Source organism: Thalassophryne amazonica, chromosome 1 (assembly GCF_902500255.1).
Source record: "Thalassophryne amazonica chromosome 1, fThaAma1.1, whole genome shotgun sequence".
Classification (NCBI taxonomy): Eukaryota; Metazoa; Chordata; class Actinopteri; order Batrachoidiformes; family Batrachoididae; genus Thalassophryne; species Thalassophryne amazonica.
Window position 1 is genome coordinate 109,346,039 of NC_047103.1, and position 20,663 is coordinate 109,366,701.

The window sequence follows — 20,663 nt, forward strand, 5'->3', positions numbered from 1 at the left end:
TATATATATATATATATATATATATATGTATTAGGGTGAGGCAGGTTATTAGGCAGGTTATTAGATAATTAATAGCTAATAGGCTAAGCTATAATAACAAAGGTGCAGATATAATATGTTATAGCTTTTATCTAAAGTTTACCCTATTTGTTAGGTTATGGTTAGCTAATCTAGGTAGAAGAACTTCCATCTTCTACATGCTTTTTAATGGGAACCCCAAACTTAGATATTATTTCCTTATGTCTATTAAAAAATCTTTTGAACTGAAGAACCAATTTGTTACACAGAAACCCTTGTTTAACTAATCTACTAGAAAGTTTATGGTGTCTAGTCGAAAAACTTTGGCAATTATCACAGATGCAACCATTTCTGACTAACTGAGAGGTGTAAACATGTATGTAGGTTTACTCGGTATGTTACTACTCATACAAGGAAATTTTACAATATGAAAGTTAACATCCCGTTTGTCAAAAACGGCTGTTCTAAACTGTCTATCTATAACGCTCAACTCTATATCTAAGTATGAGAGTTTTTTTATTGTTTTCTGTAGTCTTTTTTTGTTCTAATTCTGATGGATAAATATTTTTAATTTCATTTTCAAAATTAGCGTTATTTAAAGTAAGTAGGTCATCAATGTAACAGAAGATAATATTAAAGGTTTTTGCTGACTTGCTATTAGTTTTAAGTTTATCTTTCATAAATTTATATTCATAATAAAAAAGGAAAAGGTAAGCTAAAAGTGGAGCACAATCTGTTCCCATTGGTATGCCTATTGTTTGTTTGAAAATTCTGTTACCAACCTCTATATAGATATTGCCTACAAGGAATTCCATATGCTCAATCATATTTTCCTCAGTTATATTATGATAACGTGTTGATGTAGTGTTAGACCAATATGTTGTGCTATCATTTCTAATAAAGATATATTTAGAACCTCTAATTCTAAAAGCTTCCCTGACTAGTTCACTGATACTATATATAAGTTGGTCATGTCGGATGTTAGTATACAGGGTGGAAAAATCAAAACTATCAAAATGTGTAGCTATTTTAGTTTTGTTTAACTTTTTTAGTTTATTTAAAACCTCTGTAGCATTATCGATAATCCAAAAACAATTAACTCCAGTGTTATGAACTATGCCTTTGCAGTATGGTTTGAAATATTTTGTAACTAATTTAAGGCTAGAGGTTAGTAGCTGGGATAATGGTTTAGTAGTATACGCATTAGAGGCCACTATAAATCTACTACCTATTGGATTTTTATGCATTTTTGGAAGCCAGTAGAAGGATGGTAATTGTTTCATATCGTTAGTAATTTTAATGTTATATTTAGTCTTAAATTCTTTGTGTTTTGTAACAATATCTTCTATGTGACTATTATACGACATATGTTTGTGGGTTAGTCCCATCACTAGTGTCGAGCTCCTTTAAAACTACATCTAAGTAATATTTTTTGCAAACTATTAGGATATTGTTGCTGGCTTTATCTGCTGGTACTAAAGCAAAACGTCTTTGAAAGTTATTTAGGTATTCTAGGCAAACCTTGTCTGACAGTATATGTTTTTTATATGGATTTTTCCTTTTTTCCTAAGTCTATCTATCTTAATTTTAACTGTTTCTAAGACTCAACCTTCCCATTCGTCCAATGTTCTAGTATATGTTGTGTGGGCCGCCAGAAGAGGATGTACTGCTGGCCCACCACCAAAGGGCGCCCTGCCTGAAGTGCGGGCTTCAGGCACGAGAGGGCGCTGCTGCCACGGACACAGTCGGGAGTGAGAGCTGTCACTCATTAATTCGTGACAGCTGTCACACATTCTTCATCATCGCACTCCATAAGGACCAGACGTCATCTCCACCTCATCGCCGAGATATCATACTTCATTGGAGGTAATACTCTCAGCCTTTTTGTGAGATTTATAAATCTGTTATTGTGAGTGTTTGCAGGAGAACCGGTCGTTTTTGCGGAGGCTGTGCAAGATGGCGCTCCTTTTCATCTGAGACCGCTGCAACGTGTTGAGTGAGAGGTGGAGGTGGCATTCCCACCACTGTTGTTACTGGGTGTACACACACCCACACTTGACTGTCTTTGTTCTTCGCCAGCAGTACCAGATCCGACAGTCGGGGACGGTGATCACCTGGGAATTCGGGACTTGCGGCTCCAGTATTCACCAGGTTCTGTGGGGGCGGAAATCGTGTGGTTCCGGCTCTTCTCAGGACAGACGTCTTCTATCCTCGAGCCTGCCCACACGTCACCTTTGTAATTTGACTGTAATTATATTCTGAGATTGTCTGTATGTTCATTGTGCACGTTTCACAACATTAAATTGTTACCTTTTGGCTCATCTATTGACCGTTCATTTGCGCCCCCTGTTGTGGGTCCGTGTCACTACACTTTCACAACAGGATATCTCGGCCAGCGTCATGGACTCCGAGGGGCGTCACCCGGCTGTTGAATGACCAATGGGAGAGCAGGGAGCGCAGGCGTCTGCAGGAGGCGTGATTGGTGAGCTACAGCACATTCTCACCGCCTTTACGGCTCGGTTGGATCAAATGACCGAGCAAAACATCCTCCTGAACCGCAGGGTGGAGGCTCTCTCCGCACAGATGGCGGCGAGCGCTCAGGGCGCTGCTGCAGCTCGTCCTCCTGCCGACCCTGTGCAGAATATGAACGTTCCAGTGGTGGTTCAACAACCCCTCCCACCATCCCCTGAAGCATACATAAGCCCTCCTGAGCCGTACGGAGGTTGTGTGGAGACGTGCGCGGACTTTCTTATGCAGTGTTCGCTTGTCTTCGCACAACGTCCCGTCATGTACACGTCAGATGCTAGTAAAATAGCTTATGTGATTGCTCTGCTTCGGGGTAAAGCACGCGCCTGGGCTACGGCGCTCTGGGAACAGAACTCACGGTTGTTATCAGCATATACTGGGTTTGTGGGGGAGTTCAGAACAGTGTTTGATCACCCTAACAGAGGAGAGACCGCTTCAACCGTGCTGCTGTCAATGAGACAGGGACGCGAGAGTGCAGCCGCTTATGCAGTCAACTTCCGCATCGCGGCTGCGAGGTCCGGCTGGAATAACGTTGCGCTCCGCGCCGCCTTCATAAACGGACTGTCGTTGGTTCTGAAGGAGCAGCTGGTAGCTAAGGAGGAACCGCGAGATTTAGATGGGCTTATCAATCTCGTTATACGGTTAGACAATCGGTTGGAGGAACGCTGTCGGGAGCGAGGCGAAGGACGTGACCGGATACGCGCCGCCCCTCTCCCTTCCGGGTTCGAAAAGGCGCCGCCCTCCCCACGCTCCACAGCCACAGCGCTCCGTGGGGTAACAGCTCCCCCTGCTGACGTTGTTAGGGAAACGCACAGGGCCAAAATGAGGAGGCTGATCCGCGGGGAGTGTTTTCTCTGCAGCTCAAAGGAACACATACAGAAAAACTGCCCCAAACGGCCAAAACGACAACACTCGCCCTTAGAGACTGGGCTAAGGGGGGGTCAAAACATTCAATTGAGACACACACAGATTGCCACACGACTCCCAGTCACAATCCTGAGCGGGGATTTAACCCTTCAAGCCCCAGCAATGGTGGACACGGGGTCAGAAGGGAATCTGCTAGACAGCAGATGGGCAAGGGAGGTAGGGCTCCCTCTGGTGGCGCTTCCTTCACCATTACAGGTTCGGGCACTAGATGGCACCCTCCTCCCTTTACTCACACACAAGACACAACCAGTAACTCTGGTGGTGTCTGGAAACCATCGGGAGGAGATTGAGTTTTTTGTAACTCCTACCTCCCGCGTGATTTTGGGCTTCCCATGGATGTTGAAGCACAATCCCCAGATTGATTGGCCGTCTGGGGTGGTGGTTCAGTGGAGCGAAACCTGCCATCGGGTGTGTTTAGGATCCTCGGTTCCTCCCGGTTTACAGGCTAAGGAGGAGGTCAAAGTCCCTCCCAATCTGACGGCAGTGCCGGTTGAGTACCACGATCTTGCTGACGTCTTCAGCAAGGATCTGGCACTCACCCTTCCCCCGCACCGTCCGTACGATTGTGCCATTGATTTGGTTCCAGGCGCTGAGTTCCCGTCCAGCAGGCTGTACAACCTCTCACGACCTGAGCGCGAATCAATGGAGACCTACATCCGGGACTCATTAGCTGCCGGGCTGATCCGGAACTCCACCTCCCCGATGGGGGCAGGTTTCTTTTTTGTGGGCAAGAAAGATGGCGGACTCCATCCATGCATTGATTACAGGGGGCTGAATGAGATTACGGTTCGCAATCAATACCCGTTGCCATTGTTGGATTCCGTGTTCACCCCCCTGCATGGAGCCAAAATCTTTACTAAGCTGGATCTTAGAAATGCGTATCACCTGGTTCGGATCCAGAAGGGAGACGAATGGAAGACGGCATTTAACACCCCGTTAGGTCACTTTGAGTACCTGGTCATGCCGTTCGGCCTCACCAACGCCCCCGCGACGTTCCAAGCCTTGGTTAACGACGTCTTGCGGGACTTCCTGCACCGATTCGTCTTCGTATATCTGGACGATATTCTCATCTTTTCTCCGGATCCTGAGACCCATGTCCAGCATGTACGTCAGGTCCTGCAGCGGTTATTAGAGAACCAACTGTTTGTGAAGGGCGAGAAGTGCGAGTTTCACCGCACGTCTTTGTCCTTCCTGGGGTTTACCATCTCCTCTAACTCCGTCGCCCCTGATCCGGCCAAGGTTGCGGCGGTGAGAGATTGGCCCCAACCAACAAGCCGTAGGAAGCTACAACAGTTCCTCGGCTTCGCTAATTTCTATAGGAGGTTCATTAAGGGCTACAGTCAGGTAGTTAGCCCCCTGACAGCCCTGACCTCTCCAAAACTCCCCTTCACCTGGTCGGATCGGTGCGAAGCCGCGTTCAAGGAGTTGAAACGACGGTTCTCTACTGCGCCAGTTTTGGTGCAGCCCGACCCTAGCCGCCAGTTCGTGGTTGAAGTGGACGCCTCTGACTCAGGGATAGGAGCCGTGCTGTCCCAGAGCGGAGAGACTGATAAGGTTCTTCACCCGTGTGCCTACTTTTCACGCAGGTTGACCCCGGCTGAACGGAACTATGACGTCGGCAATCGAGAACTCCTTGCGGTGAAAGAGGCTCTTGAGGAGTGGAGACACCTGTTGGAGGGAGCGTCTGTGCCGTTCACGGTTTTCACTGACCATTGGAACCTGGAGTATATCAGGACCGCCAAGCGGCTGAACCCCAGGCAAGCCCGCTGGTCACTGTTCTTCGGGCGTTTTGACTTCCGGATCACCTATCGCCCCGGGACCAAGAACCAGAGGTCAGATGCCTTGTCCCGGGTACACGAAGAGGAGGTCAAAACTGCACTGTCGGATCCACCGGAGCCCATCCTGCCGGAGTCCACTATCGTGGCCACCCTCACCTGGGACGTGGAGAAGATCGTCCGGGAGGCCCTGGCACGGAGCCCGGACCCAGGTACAGGTCCGAAGAACCGTTTATACGTCCCACCAGAGGCCAGAGCTGCAGTCTTGGACTTCTGTCATGGTTCCAAGCTCTCCTGTCATCCAGGGGTGCGAAGGACCGTGGCAGTTGTCCGGCAGCGCTTCTGGTGGGCGTCTATGGAGGCCGACGTCCGGGAGTATATCCAGGCCTGCACCACCTGTGCCAGGGGCAAGGCTGACCACAGGAATGCCCAAGGACTACTCCAACCGCTTCCTGTGCCTCATCGCCCCTGGTCCCACATCGGCCTGGATTTCGTCACGGGCCTCCCGCCGTCCCAGGGCAACACCACCATCTTCACGATAGTGGACCGATTCTCCAAGGCGGCCCACTTCGTGGCCCTCCCGAAGCTCCCAACAGCCCAGGAGACAGCAGACCTCCTGGTCCACCATGTTGTCCGTCTGCATGGGATACCCACCGACATCGTCTCAGATCGTGGTCCCCAGTTCTCCTCACACATCTGGAGGAGCTTCTGAAGGGAACTGGGGCCCACCGTGAGCCTCTCGTCCGGGTACCATCCACAGACGAACGGACAGGCAGAGCGGGCCAACCAGGAACTGGAACAGACCCTCTGCTGCGTCACATCCGCGCCCCCGACGGCCTGGAGTAACCATCTGGCCTGGATCGAGTATGCGCATAACAGCCAGGTGTCTTCCGCCACCGGCCTCTCCCCATTTGAGGTGTGTTTGGGGTATCAGCCCCCGTTGTTCCCCGTGGTGGAGGGAGAGGTTGTGTGCCCTCGGTCCAGGCCCACCTGCGGAAGTGCCGTCGGGTGTGGCGCTCCGCCCGTTCTGCCTTGTTGAAGGCCCGGACGAGGGCGAAGACCCATGCAGACCGCCGGCGATCCCCGGCCCCTGCTTACCAGCCCGGGCAGGAGGTGTGGCTGTCCACGAAGGACATCCCCCTCCAAGTGGACTCCCCCAAGTTGAAGGACCGGTACATTGGACCTTTCAAGATCCTCAAAATCCTCAGTCCTGCCGCAGTGAAGCTCCGACTCCCAGCTTCACTGCGGATCCACCCGGTTTTTCATGTGTCCAGACTCAAGCCTCACCACACCTCACCCCTCTGTGCACCCGGCTCTGGCGCCGCCTCCTGCCCGGATCATTGACGGGGAGCCGGCTTGGACAGTGCGCCGGCTCCTGGACGTCCGTTGAATGGGCCGGGGGTTCCAGTATTTGGTGGACTGGGAAGGGTATGGACCCGAAGAACGCTCCTGGGTGAAGAGGAGCTTCATCCTGGACCCGGCCCTCCTGGCCGATTTCTACCGCAGACACCCGGACAAGCCTGGTCGGGCGCCAGGAGGTGCCCGTTGAGGGGGGGGTCCTGTTGTGTGGGCCGCCAGAAGAGGATGTACTGCTGGCCCACCACCAAAGGGCGCCCTGCCTGAAGTGCGGGCTTCAGGCACGAGAGGGCGCTGCCACCACGGACACAGTCGGGAGTGAGAGCTGTCACTCATTAATTCGTGACAGCTGTCACACATTCTTCATCTTCGCACTCCATAAAGACCAGACGTCATCTCCACCTCATCGCCGAGATATCATACTTCATTGGAGGTAATACTCTCAGCCTTTTTGTGAGATTTATAAATCTGTTATTGTGAGTGTTTGCAGGAGAACCGGTCGTTTTTTGCGGAGGCTGTGCAAGACGGCGCTCCTTTTCATCTGAGACCGCTGCAACGTGTTGAGTGAGAGGTGGAGGTGGCATTCCCACCGCTGTTGTTACTGGGTGTACACACACCCACACTTGACTGTCTTTGTTCTTCGCCAGCAGTACCAGATCCGACAGTCGGGGATGGTGATCACCTGGGAATTCGGGACTTGGCGGCTCCAGTATTCACCAGGTTCTGTGGGGGCGGAAATCATGTGGTTCCGGCTCTTCTCAGGACAGACGTCTTCTATCCTCGAGCCTGCCCACACGTCACCTTTGTAATTTGACTGTAATTATATTCTGAGATTGTCTGTATGTTCGTTGTGCACGTTTCACAACATTAAATTGTTACCTTTTGGCTCATCTATTGACCGTTCATTTGCGCCCCCTGTTGTGGGTCCGTGTCACTACACTTTCACAACAGTATCTACTTTTTCTTTTTTAGCCCAATGTTTTTTGTAATCCTTAATGGCTTTTTTAACTATTATGAGGTTTGTGTCCCAGTTAATATTATTTTGTTCTCTAAATGATGGTCCTTTACTAAGTAATTTTCTAAGCTTCCTGTTCTCAATTATTCTGAGATTACCAGTTATTATATGCCCTGAAGGCTCGTATTTGAAATTAGACGAGTCGCAATCACAGTTAAGGTTTGTAGTACCTAATTCAAAGTCTAAATTTTTTATGCTTTGTTTGAAATTAAAAACTTTACCAGCTATAGATTTAGTATATGAATAGCTAATGATGGGGGGTCACTGATGAAATTTGGTATAGTTTTTTAATTTAATTTAATTAGCCTATAATGCGCCAAATCACAGCAAAAGCCGTCTCAAGGCGCCTTACATAAAACAAGTCAACATAAAATTGAATAAATAATTAAAAATAAATAAAAAATTCAAATACATAAATAAAAACAGAAGTAAAAGAATAAAACAAATAAAAATAAAAACTATGCATAAGAAAGAGAATAAAAATAGGTTTTGAGTCTTGACTTAAAAATGTCCACAGACTCAGACTGCCTCACGGTCGCAGGAAGACTGTTCCACAGGGTGGGTGCACGACACGAAAAGGCTCTTTGACCTGCTGACTTCTTCTTCATCCTGGGAACACAGAGAAGTCCCGCATCCTGCGACTGGCACGTAGAGTTCCACCAGATCAGCCAGATAAGATGGCGCCAGTCCATGAACAACAAATATTGCGCACGCACGCACATGTTGGGTGGAGTGGGGGAAGCATGAGAAACACACATACACCTGTGTTGTGGGGGGAGCCGACACTCTGGCATGCCACATGTGCACTCAGCAACTTTACAGTCATGGGGGCACTTAGACAAATTTCACATCCACCTTGACAGTGATTGTCTGCAGACTGTTTTCGCAATGACAGTATGAATGGCCACACATTTTCTAAGTGCCATGTGAGAGGTGTTAGATGTTTGTGCGTGTCAGTTGGAATTTGGCCGACACATGCCGCGAGAGGGTTTGATGAGTTTGCACAGCACACACTCTGTCTTTCAGTTGCCACTGTGCACAAATAGTTGTAGCAATAGGTGTATGAGGTGTTAGAAGCACCTACGATTCTACATGTTTTGCATATGATTCCTGCTTCATGCTCACTTTAAGTGCAAATTGACCAAATTCACAATATGGTCCCTAATTGAGTACCTTACAGTCCAGTTTATGATGATCCTTGGTATTTGTTCAGTTCTTTGATGCTTTTGATGACCAAAACACTGGCATTTAATTTAATTTAACTTTATACCCCCTTCACACATAACATGACTGAAGCCAACTGGTACATGAAGGAGGAATTGCATGCCATCCGTGAAAAATCAGAACCACCTCAAATGCCTCATACAGCTGTCGCCACAATCATTCACGCACACAAGAGGCTGAAAGACAGCGAGTGCCTTGTGAGTGCCCATTTGTGTCGTCGTCTCCCCCAACACACACACACACACCATGAATCCAACATTGTCAGCTGTGGCTGAGGGTCCTGGAGTCTAACCATTGTGCAGCGCAGTGCGCTGCTTGAGCAGCTGACTGCTGTGCACTGCAACTCAGCTGGTGAACACGCAATGCACATGTGTGGGTGGGTGCTCATGCCCTCATGACATGCTGATAATTTTGCATAGACACAATCACGTGAGGACCAGCCAGCGTCTGAGCGCACGGCACGGTGTGAAGGTGGCTGGGCAGGCTGATGTTACTTCCACCACATAAATTGTAGTTTATATGACACACCAATCCAGTCTCACAGCAAGTCATGATTCAGGAGCACGAAATATACATTAATCTATTGGTTCGTGATATTGTGATGAAAAGCGCTTCATTTTCATCACCGCAGCACAAATTCATTCTAATACATTCCGTGATGGCTGCACAAAATTAAAAGTGAAGCGGGGGTGGGGGTTGGGGCGGTTATAGTTAGGGTTGGGGAAGGAGTAGGGTTAGGTTATGGTTAAGGTTAGGGTTGGGGGTAGGAGTAGGAGTAGGGTTAGTAACAGTGAGTTAAAAAAACCTCATCACGAAAAAAACCTGAGACTGGGCTGGACAGACAAAGATTGGAGATCAAATAAAACAAATAAGGGTAAAGGCGTGAACTCATTCATGTGTGATTGCTTTGCTCATACGCTTTCCTGTGGACATACGGTGCATGTCAGCTGACCGCCGAATGTCAGCTGGACCTGACCCTGCAAGCAAGGTGTTACATTAAAAACACAGACATCAGACAGATGCAGGACAAAAAAAAAAAAAAAATTAGTAATACTTGTAGAATGTGACCTTGCATAACTCTCCTTTGAGGCACGGAGGTCAGCATGCTGTCCTTGTGGAAATAATTAAAGGACATATCGCTTCTGACTCTGATCTAGTGTCTGTTCACCATCTCTGATAATAATCTCTGAAAATAATTTTCAGTGGCTATTGTAAAACATTGTTGCATATGACTGGTGTCGCAGACCGAACCGTCCTCCCTAAAAATTGGCCAGCCATGCCTCCACTGCATCATTTTGGAGCGTCAACAGCTCATCAAAGTGACTAAATGGATTAATGGGATTATTAACCATCAGATGACAAAGTAAAACCTCTTAAATCATTCAAAAGTCAGTTTTAAGCAGAAACTAGGTCGTTTTAAGCAGAAAAGAGGCGATATTTGCTGACGCTTTGAAATGATGGATGTCCAGTGAATGCAACAGCTAGCAGCTCATGTAGCTGTAGCGCTCTGATCGCTTCATTCACCTTTAATGATGAAATAATGCTGAATTTATGTGGAAATGATTGTTGTACAAACGTTTCACATACAGTAGTGTTCAGAATAATAGTAGTGCTATGTGACTAAAAAGATTAATCCAGGTTTTGAGTATATTTCTTATTGTTACATGGGAAACAAGGTACCAGTAGATTCAATAGATTCTCACAAATCCAGCAAGACCAAGCATTCATGATATGCACACTCTTAAGGCTATGAAATTGGGCTATTAGTAAAAAAAAAGTAGAAAAGGGGGTGTTCACAATAATAGTGGTGTGGCATTCAGTCAGTGAGTTCATCAATTTTGTGGAACAAACAGGTGTGAATCAGGACCGTGCGAAGGACCGTGGCAGTTGTCCGGCAGCGCTTCTGGTGGGCGTCTATGGAGGCCGACGTCCGGGAGTATATCCAGGCCTGCACCACCTGTGCCAGGGGCAAGGCTGACCACAGGAATGCCCAAGGACTACTCCAACCGCTTCCTGTGCCTCATCGCCCCTGGTCCCACATCGGCCTGGATTTCGTCACGGGCCTCCCGCCGTCCCAGGGCAACACCACCATCTTCACGATAGTGGACCGATTCTCCAAGGCGGCCCACTTCGTGGCCCTCCCGAAGCTCCCAACAGCCCAGGAGACAGCAGACCTCCTGGTCCACCATGTTGTCCGTCTGCATGGGATACCCACCGACATCGTCTCAGATCGTGGTCCCCAGTTCTCCTCACACATCTGGAGGAGCTTCTGAAGGGAACTGGGGCCCACCGTGAGCCTCTCGTCCGGGTACCATCCACAGACGAACGGACAGGCAGAGCGGGCCAACCAGGAACTGGAACAGACCCTCTGCTGCGTCACATCCGCGCCCCCGACGGCCTGGAGTAACCATCTGGCCTGGATCGAGTATGCGCATAACAGCCAGGTGTCTTCCGCCACCGGCCTCTCCCCATTTGAGGTGTGTTTGGGGTATCAGCCCCCGTTGTTCCCCGTGGTGGAGGGAGAGGTTGTGTGCCCTCGGTCCAGGCCCACCTGCGGAAGTGCCGTCGGGTGTGGCGCTCCGCCCGTTCTGCCTTGTTGAAGGCCCGGACGAGGGCGAAGACCCATGCAGACCGCCGGCGATCCCCGGCCCCTGCTTACCAGCCCGGGCAGGAGGTGTGGCTGTCCACGAAGGACATCCCCCTCCAAGTGGACTCCCCCAAGTTGAAGGACCGGTACATTGGACCTTTCAAGATCCTCAAAATCCTCAGTCCTGCCGCAGTGAAGCTCCGACTCCCAGCTTCACTGCGGATCCACCCGGTTTTTCATGTGTCCAGACTCAAGCCTCACCACACCTCACCCCTCTGTGCACCCGGCTCTGGCGCCGCCTCCTGCCCGGATCATTGACGGGGAGCCGGCTTGGACAGTGCGCCGGCTCCTGGACGTCCGTTGAATGGGCCGGGGGTTCCAGTATTTGGTGGACTGGGAAGGGTATGGACCCGAAGAACGCTCCTGGGTGAAGAGGAGCTTCATCCTGGACCCGGCCCTCCTGGCCGATTTCTACCGCAGACACCCGGACAAGCCTGGTCGGGCGCCAGGAGGTGCCCGTTGAGGGGGGGGTCCTGTTGTGTGGGCCGCCAGAAGAGGATGTACTGCTGGCCCACCACCAAAGGGCGCCCTGCCTGAAGTGCGGGCTTCAGGCACGAGAGGGCGCTGCCACCACGGACACAGTCGGGAGTGAGAGCTGTCACTCATTAATTCGTGACAGCTGTCACACATTCTTCATCTTCGCACTCCATAAAGACCAGACGTCATCTCCACCTCATCGCTGAGATATCATACTTCATTGGAGGTAATACTCTCAGCCTTTTTGTGAGATTTATAAATCTGTTATTGTGAGTGTTTGCAGGAGAACCGGTCGTTTTTGCGGAGGCTGTGCAAGACGGCGCTCCTTTTCATCTGAGACCGCTGCAACGTGTTGAGTGAGAGGTGGAGGTGGCATTCCCACCGCTGTTGTTACTGGGTGTACACACACCCACACTTGACTGTCTTTGTTCTTCGCCAGCAGTACCAGATCCGACAGTCGGGGATGGTGATCACCTGGGAATTCGGGACTTGGCGGCTCCAGTATTCACCAGGTTCTGTGGGGGCGGAAATCATGTGGTTCCGGCTCTTCTCAGGACAGACGTCTTCTATCCTCGAGCCTGCCCACACGTCACCTTTGTAATTTGACTGTAATTATATTCTGAGATTGTCTGTATGTTCGTTGTGCACGTTTCACAACATTAAATTGTTACCTTTTGGCTCATCTATTGACCGTTCATTTGCGCCCCCTGTTGTGGGTCCGTGTCACTACACTTTCACAACAGTATCTACTTTTTCTTTTTTAGCCCAATGTTTTTTGTAATCCTTAATGGCTTTTTTAACTATTATGAGGTTTGTGTCCCAGTTAATATTATTTTGTTCTCTAAATGATGGTCCTTTACTAAGTAATTTTCTAAGCTTCCTGTTCTCAATTATTCTGAGATTACCAGTTATTATATGCCCTGAAGGCTCGTATTTGAAATTAGACGAGTCGCAATCACAGTTAAGGTTTGTAGTACCTAATTCAAAGTCTAAATTTTTTATGCTTTGTTTGAAATTAAAAACTTTACCAGCTATAGATTTAGTATATGAATAGCTAATGATGGGGGGTCACTGATGAAATTTGGTATAGTTTTTTAATTTAATTTAATTAGCCTATAATGCGCCAAATCACAGCAAAAGCCGTCTCAAGGCGCCTTACATAAAACAAGTCAACATAAAATTGAATAAATAATTAAAAATAAATAAAAAATTCAAATACATAAATAAAAACAGAAGTAAAAGAATAAAACAAATAAAAATAAAAACTATGCATAAGAAAGAGAATAAAAATAGGTTTTGAGTCTTGACTTAAAAATGTCCACAGACTCAGACTGCCTCACGGTCGCAGGAAGACTGTTCCACAGGGTGGGTGCACGACACGAAAAGGCTCTTTGACCTGCTGACTTCTTCTTCATCCTGGGAACACAGAGAAGTCCCGCATCCTGCGACTGGCACGTAGAGTTCCACCAGATCAGCCAGATAAGATGGCGCCAGTCCATGAACAACAAATATTGCGCACGCACGCACATGTTGGGTGGAGTGGGGGAAGCATGAGAAACACACATACACCTGTGTTGTGGGGGGAGCCGACACTCTGGCATGCCACATGTGCACTCAGCAACTTTACAGTCATGGGGGCACTTAGACAAATTTCACATCCACCTTGACAGTGATTGTCTGCAGACTGTTTTCGCAATGACAGTATGAATGGCCACACATTTTCTAAGTGCCATGTGAGAGGTGTTAGATGTTTGTGCGTGTCAGTTGGAATTTGGCCGACACATGCCGCGAGAGGGTTTGATGAGTTTGCACAGCACACACTCTGTCTTTCAGTTGCCACTGTGCACAAATAGTTGTAGCAATAGGTGTATGAGGTGTTAGAAGCACCTACGATTCTACATGTTTTGCATATGATTCCTGCTTCATGCTCACTTTATGTGCAAATTGACCAAATTCACAATATGGTCCCTAATTGAGTACCTTACAGTCCAGTTTATGATGATCCTTGGTATTTGTTCAGTTCTTTGATGCTTTTGATGACCAAAACACTGGCATTTAATTTAATTTAACTTTATACCCCCTTCACACATAACATGACTGAAGCCAACTGGTACATGAAGGAGGAATTGCATGCCATCCGTGAAAAATCAGAACCACCTCAAATGCCTCATACAGCTGTCGCCACAATCATTCACGCACACAAGAGGCTGAAAGACAGCGAGTGCCTTGTGAGTGCCCATTTGTGTCGTCGTCTCCCCCAACACACACACACACACCATGAATCCAACATTGTCAGCTGTGGCTGAGGGTCCTGGAGTCTAACCATTGTGCAGCGCAGTGCGCTGCTTGAGCAGCTGACTGCTGTGCACTGCAACTCAGCTGGTGAACACGCAATGCACATGTGTGGGTGGGTGCTCATGCCCTCATGACATGCTGATAATTTTGCATAGACACAATCACGTGAGGACCAGCCAGCGTCTGAGCGCACGGCACGGTGTGAAGGTGGCTGGGCAGGCTGATGTTACTTCCACCACATAAATTGTAGTTTATATGACACACCAATCCAGTCTCACAGCAAGTCATGATTCAGGAGCACGAAATATACATTAATCTATTGGTTCGTGATATTGTGATGAAAAGCGCTTCATTTTCATCACCGCAGCACAAATTCATTCTAATACATTCCGTGATGGCTGCACAAAATTAAAAGTGAAGCGGGGGTGGGGGTTGGGGCGGTTATAGTTAGGGTTGGGGAAGGAGTAGGGTTAGGTTATGGTTAAGGTTAGGGTTGGGGGTAGGAGTAGGAGTAGGGTTAGTAACAGTGAGTTAAAAAAACCTCATCACGAAAAAAACCTGAGACTGGGCTGGACAGACAAAGATTGGAGATCAAATAAAACAAATAAGGGTAAAGGCGTGAACTCATTCATGTGTGATTGCTTTGCTCATACGCTTTCCTGTGGACATACGGTGCATGTCAGCTGACCGCCGAATGTCAGCTGGACCTGACCCTGCAAGCAAGGTGTTACATTAAAAACACAGACATCAGACAGATGCAGGACAAAAAAAAAAAAAAATTAGTAATACTTGTAGAATGTGACCTTGCATAACTCTCCTTTGAGGCACGGAGGTCAGCATGCTGTCCTTGTGGAAATAATTAAAGGACATATCGCTTCTGACTCTGATCTAGTGTCTGTTCACCATCTCTGATAATAATCTCTGAAAATAATTTTCAGTGGCTATTGTAAAACATTGTTGCATATGACTGGTGTCGCAGACCGAACCGTCCTCCCTAAAAATTGGCCAGCCATGCCTCCACTGCATCATTTTGGAGCGTCAACAGCTCATCAAAGTGACTAAATGGATTAATGGGATTATTAACCATCAGATGACAAAGTAAAACCTCTTAAATCATTCAAAAGTCAGTTTTAAGCAGAAACTAGGTCGTTTTAAGCAGAAAAGAGGCGATATTTGCTGACGCTTTGAAATGATGGATGTCCAGTGAATGCAACAGCTAGCAGCTCATGTAGCTGTAGCGCTCTGATCGCTTCATTCACCTTTAATGATGAAATAATGCTGAATTTATGTGGAAATGATTGTTGTACAAACGTTTCACATACAGTAGTGTTCAGAATAATAGTAGTGCTATGTGACTAAAAAGATTAATCCAGGTTTTGAGTATATTTCTTATTGTTACATGGGAAACAAGGTACCAGTAGATTCAATAGATTCTCACAAATCCAGCAAGACCAAGCATTCATGATATGCACACTCTTAAGGCTATGAAATTGGGCTATTAGTAAAAAAAAAAGTAGAAAAGGGGGTGTTCACAATAATAGTAGCATCTGCTGTTGACGCTACAAACTCAAAACTATTATGTTCAAACTGCTTTTTTAGCAATCCTGTGAAACACTAAACTAGTATTTAGTTGTATAACCACAGTTTTTCATGATTTCTTCACATCTGCGAGGCATTAATTTTGTTGGTTTGGATTCATGATTTTGCTCGTTTACTAGTGTGCTTGGGGTCATTGTCTTGTTGAAACACCCATTTCAAGGGCATGTCCTCTTCAGCATAAGGCAACATGACCTCTTTAAGTATTTTGACATATCCAGACTGATCCATGATACCTGGTATGCGATATATAGACCCAACACCATAGTACGAGAAACATGCCCATATCATGACGCTTGCACCACCATGCTTCACTGTCTTCACTGTGAACTGTAGCTTGAATTCAGAGTTTGGGGGTTGTTTCACAAACTGTCTGCGGCCCTTGGACCCAAAAAGAGCAATTTTACTCTCATCAGTCCACAAAATATTCCTCCATTTCTCTTTAGGCCAGTTGATGTGTTCTTTGGCAAATTGTAACCTCTTCTGCACATGTCTTTTATTTAACAGAGGGACTTTGCAGGGGATTCTTGCAAATAAATTAGCTTCACACAGGCGTCTTCTAACTGTCACAGCACATACAGGTAACTCCAGACTGTCTTTGATCATCCTGGAGCTGATCAGTGGGTGAGCCTTTGCCATTCTGGTTATTCTTCCATCCATTTTGATGGTTGTTTTCCATTTTCTTCCACGCATCTGTTTTTTTTTTTTTTTTGTCTATTTTAAAGCATTGGAGATCATTGTAGATAGTAAGTCCCTTCGGCTGCTCCCTTGTTTGCACTTGCGGTCGCCACAGCAAATCCAAGGTGGATCTGCATGTTGAATTGGCACAAGTTTTATGCCGAATGCCCTTCCTGACGCAACTCCACATTACATGGAGAAATGTGGCAGGGGTGGGATTTGAACCCGGAACCTTCTGAACTGAAACCAAGCACATTAACCACTTGGCCACCACCCACTGTACTGGAGATCATTGTAGATGAACAGCCTATAATTTTTTTGCACCTGTCTATAAGTTTTCCCCTCTCCAATCAACTTTTTAATCAAACTACGCTGTTCTTCTGAACAATGTCTTGGACGTCCCATTTTCCTCAGGCTTTCAAAGAGAAAACTATGTTCAACACATGCTGGCTTCATCCTTAAATAAGGGACACCTGATTCACACCTGTTTGTTCCACAAAATTGATGAACTCACTGACTGAATGCCACACCACTATTATTGTGAACACCCCCTTTTCTACTTTTTTTTTACTAATAGCCCAATTTCATAGCCTTAAGAGTGTGCATATCATGAATGCTTGGTCTTGTTGGATTTGTGAGAATCTACTGAATCTACTGGTACCTTGTTTCCCATGTAACAATAAGAAATATACTCAAAACCTGGATTAATCTTTTTAGTCACATAGCACTACTATCATTCTGAACACTCCTGTATCTGTCGCTGAAACAGATGATGACTGGAGTGCAGTTTGAAGCAGAAACAAGGTGATAATCTGTGAACAGCGGCTGATGATGCATGCACAGTGAAGGCAGGGTGGACCGAGTATTAGGGGGGACAGTTCGGGCCTTGACACCAGCCAAGTGGTGTTTATATGTGATTGGCCAGAAAGTTTGTCACTGAATGAGAATGCTTATGTTGCCTTGAGTAACAGGGTGTGGTTTTGAAGTGTAAAAGCTTGAAGCCTAGTAACAGACTTTCAGTGAGAGGAAGTTGAATTTTCTGAATGCAAACTGCTCACTCCTTTTGCAAGTAAAAACAGCTTTGAGACAACTCTGTTCCTCTGTCATTTCTTCTCACTGTCTGCTAGTCAGAGACAGGGAAATTTTTCTCAACCAATAATTTTTACTTTTACTTGAATTAACATTAAATTTGACTTACCCATCATTGCTGTTGCTGTTGTTGATATTTATTGCAACCAGGGGCAACATAACGTCACTAGAAGAGAAAAAAAAGATGTAATGTAATAAATGTAAGTAATGTAGTTTATTTTGAAATGCTAGCATGTTGTCCATGTGGTAACAAAATACAATGTTCCCCATGCAAGAAAACAGATCAGATCTAGGATGTAGCTAAAATTTCACAGTGTTAATCTTTTATTTTATTTATTTACTTTAAGGAAAATGCCTCAGTTCCACTCAATCATGAAGTTGTGTGAGTATTAATGCAACAGACAAAAATTGTGCCAACTACTAGGGTTGGGTATCGAGAATGAGTTCTTTTCGAGTATCGTTAAGAAATGATTTGATCCACCGATATCAATAGCCTTTTTGCTTAACTATTCCCTTATCGGTCCTTCAGAGCAGCTGTTGTTTTTGATCGTGGTTGTTGGGAAAATGATCATTCCTCTGTGTTGATTACAGACCCTGCAGCGGGTCTGTAATCAACCGTTTCTGCAGCGCAACACCACTTTGAAACGTGAACCAGCGTGAACCAATGAAGCAATGTTTAGCGCCATGGCCTCGATTCACCCTAATTAAATAAAGTACATTAAGGTTGTCTCGACAACAACCTGAGTTTTCAACTGGAGACAGACTGTGCTTTCCATTCTCAGTTGAGAAATTCCTAACTCATCTGGAGATCTTCAGATAAGTCTGGAAACGTCCCCCGATGGTCCAGCACTGCTTTGCAGAGGAAAAACAAAGCTGTAATTCAAAGTTCTTCAAAGGGAAGTCCTCGCCTTTTATCAGTTAAATTTCGGTCATTATGAATTACATGGTCAAGGTCAAGGTCAAGGTCAGGTTTATTTATAAAGCACATTTACAAACAGTCAACACTGCCCTGGTCTCCCCTGGTCCTTAGCTTAGATCTGGGACAGACCAGTAAACTCTGGTCCGCGGAGCGCAGAGCTCTTCCTGGAGTGTGCAATGACAGCATATCAGATAAATACAATGGGGCTTGACCCTGAATTGATTTAAAAACAAGCAACAAAATCTTAAAATCAATTCTAAAAGCAACAGGCAACCAGTGCAGTGAAAATAAAACAGGAGAAATGTGTTGGTGCCGTTTGGCTCCAGTGAGGAGACGCGCAGCTGCATTTTGCACCATCTGGAGATGATGCAGAGACGACTGATTAAGACCAACATACAGAGAATTGCAGTAGTCTAAACGAGACGTGATCAAGGCGTGCACAACCTGTTCCAGCTGATTTGGGGGCAGGTAACGCATGATTTTACTTAAAAGTCTAAGCTGGAAGAAGCTTGTTTTGACCACTGTGTTGATCTGCTTCTCGAATTTAAAAGAGCTGTCTATAAAAACACCAAGGGTCTTAGCAGATGAACGACAGTAGGAGGTGAGTGAACCAAGGGCAGAAAGGTCAAGGTCACCAAAGACCACAATCTCTGTTTTGCTTTCATTTAGATTCAAAAAGTTTAAAGACATCCAGTCTTTGACTTCTTGAAAGCAAGTTTGTAGGATGGCAGATGAGTTTGTTTTAAGGTTCAGAGGTAGATAAATCTGCACATCATCAGCAAAGCAGTGAAACTGAATGTTATATTTCTTAAAAATTGATCCTAAAGGAAGCAAATAGAGCGAAAATAGAATTGGCCCTAAAATTGAACCCTGAGGTACTCCACAAGTCAAAGGGGCTTTCTGTGACACAAAGGGACCAAGGTTTACAGAAAAGCACTGACCAGTCAAATAGGACTTAAACCATTTGAGCACTGTGCCATTTAATCCAACACAAGATTCAAGGCGAGATAATAAGACCTGGTGGTTAACAGTGTCAAAGGCTGCAGTTAGATCCAAAAGCACAAGCACAGCTGAGCTGCCAGAGTCCATGATTAAAAGAAGATCATTAAAAACTTTTAAAAGAGAAGTTTCAGTGCTGTGCAAAGGTTTAAAACCAGACTGGAACTTTTCAGTTATGTCAAATGCAGTAAGGTGCGACTGTAGTTGAGTATAGACCACCTTTTCAAGTATTTTAGATAAGAATGACATCTTAGAAATGGGTCTATAATTAGAAAAAATAGCAGGATCCAAATTATGTTTTTTTAAAAGGGACTGTATCATGGCCTGTTATAAGGAACAAGGAATGACACCTGAAGACAGAGAAGCATTAATCAGCTGTAAAATACAAGGGCCAACTGAATCAAGGAATTCTTTCAAAAGCTTAGCAGGAAGGAAATCCAGTGCACAGTCTGAAGACCTTAAACTTTGAACAGTTTTAGATAGTTCACACAGAGAAATAGGCTTGACTAAAAACAGCTGTGCACTCAGGAATGATGCAGGGGTCAGCGATGACAGTTGGCAAAGAAGATCGAATGAGTGAAATTTTGTCACTGAAAAATTGACAAAATTTTTCACACAAAGAAACAGAGGGAACAGCACCAGTTGAATCAATAGGGTTAACAATCTTGTTCAAAACATTAAAAAGAACCTGGGGTTTGTGAAGATTTGTAGACACAATATTTGCCATATACTCTGATTTTGCAGTCTTAACAGCATCTTGATAATTCGCAAGTGAATGTCTTAAAATCCCCAGTGATACTTGAAGTTGATCTTTCTTCCATTTCCGTTCTGCATGGCGGCATTCCCGTCTGCGTGCGTGTGTAAAGTCATTGTGCCATGGCTCTGAGCGTTTTGCATGCCGATTACTGAAAGGGCCGACAATGTTGAGAATCTCTGAACACGTAGTATTGAACAAGCTAACCAACTCATCAATATTTGTAATAGAATCGTAAGACGTGAGTTCAGAAGCATGAAACGCAGCAGAAAAGAGTGGCGCAGTAGCGGGGCAGATAGCGCGCCACTGGCGCGCCGGAACGCATTGTTTCCTAATGGTGGAGGACACCACGACAGAAAAAAAACACA

At 46.2% G+C, this 20,663-nt stretch overlaps 1 protein-coding gene across 1 annotated transcript in view; it reads right to left on the bottom strand.

The window, feature by feature from the left end:
* LOC117513029 (cyclic nucleotide-gated channel cone photoreceptor subunit alpha-like) overlaps window positions 1-17,785 on the bottom strand; it is a 92,460-nt gene extending 74,675 nt beyond the window's left edge. The window contains exon 1 of the mRNA XM_034173327.1: window positions 17,733-17,785. Within this exon, the coding sequence (XP_034029218.1) occupies window positions 17,733-17,782 (50 nt within the window). The 5' untranslated portion in view covers window positions 17,783-17,785. The remainder of the gene's footprint in view (window positions 1-17,732) is intronic.
* Window positions 17,786-20,663: the final 2,878 nt, after the last annotated feature.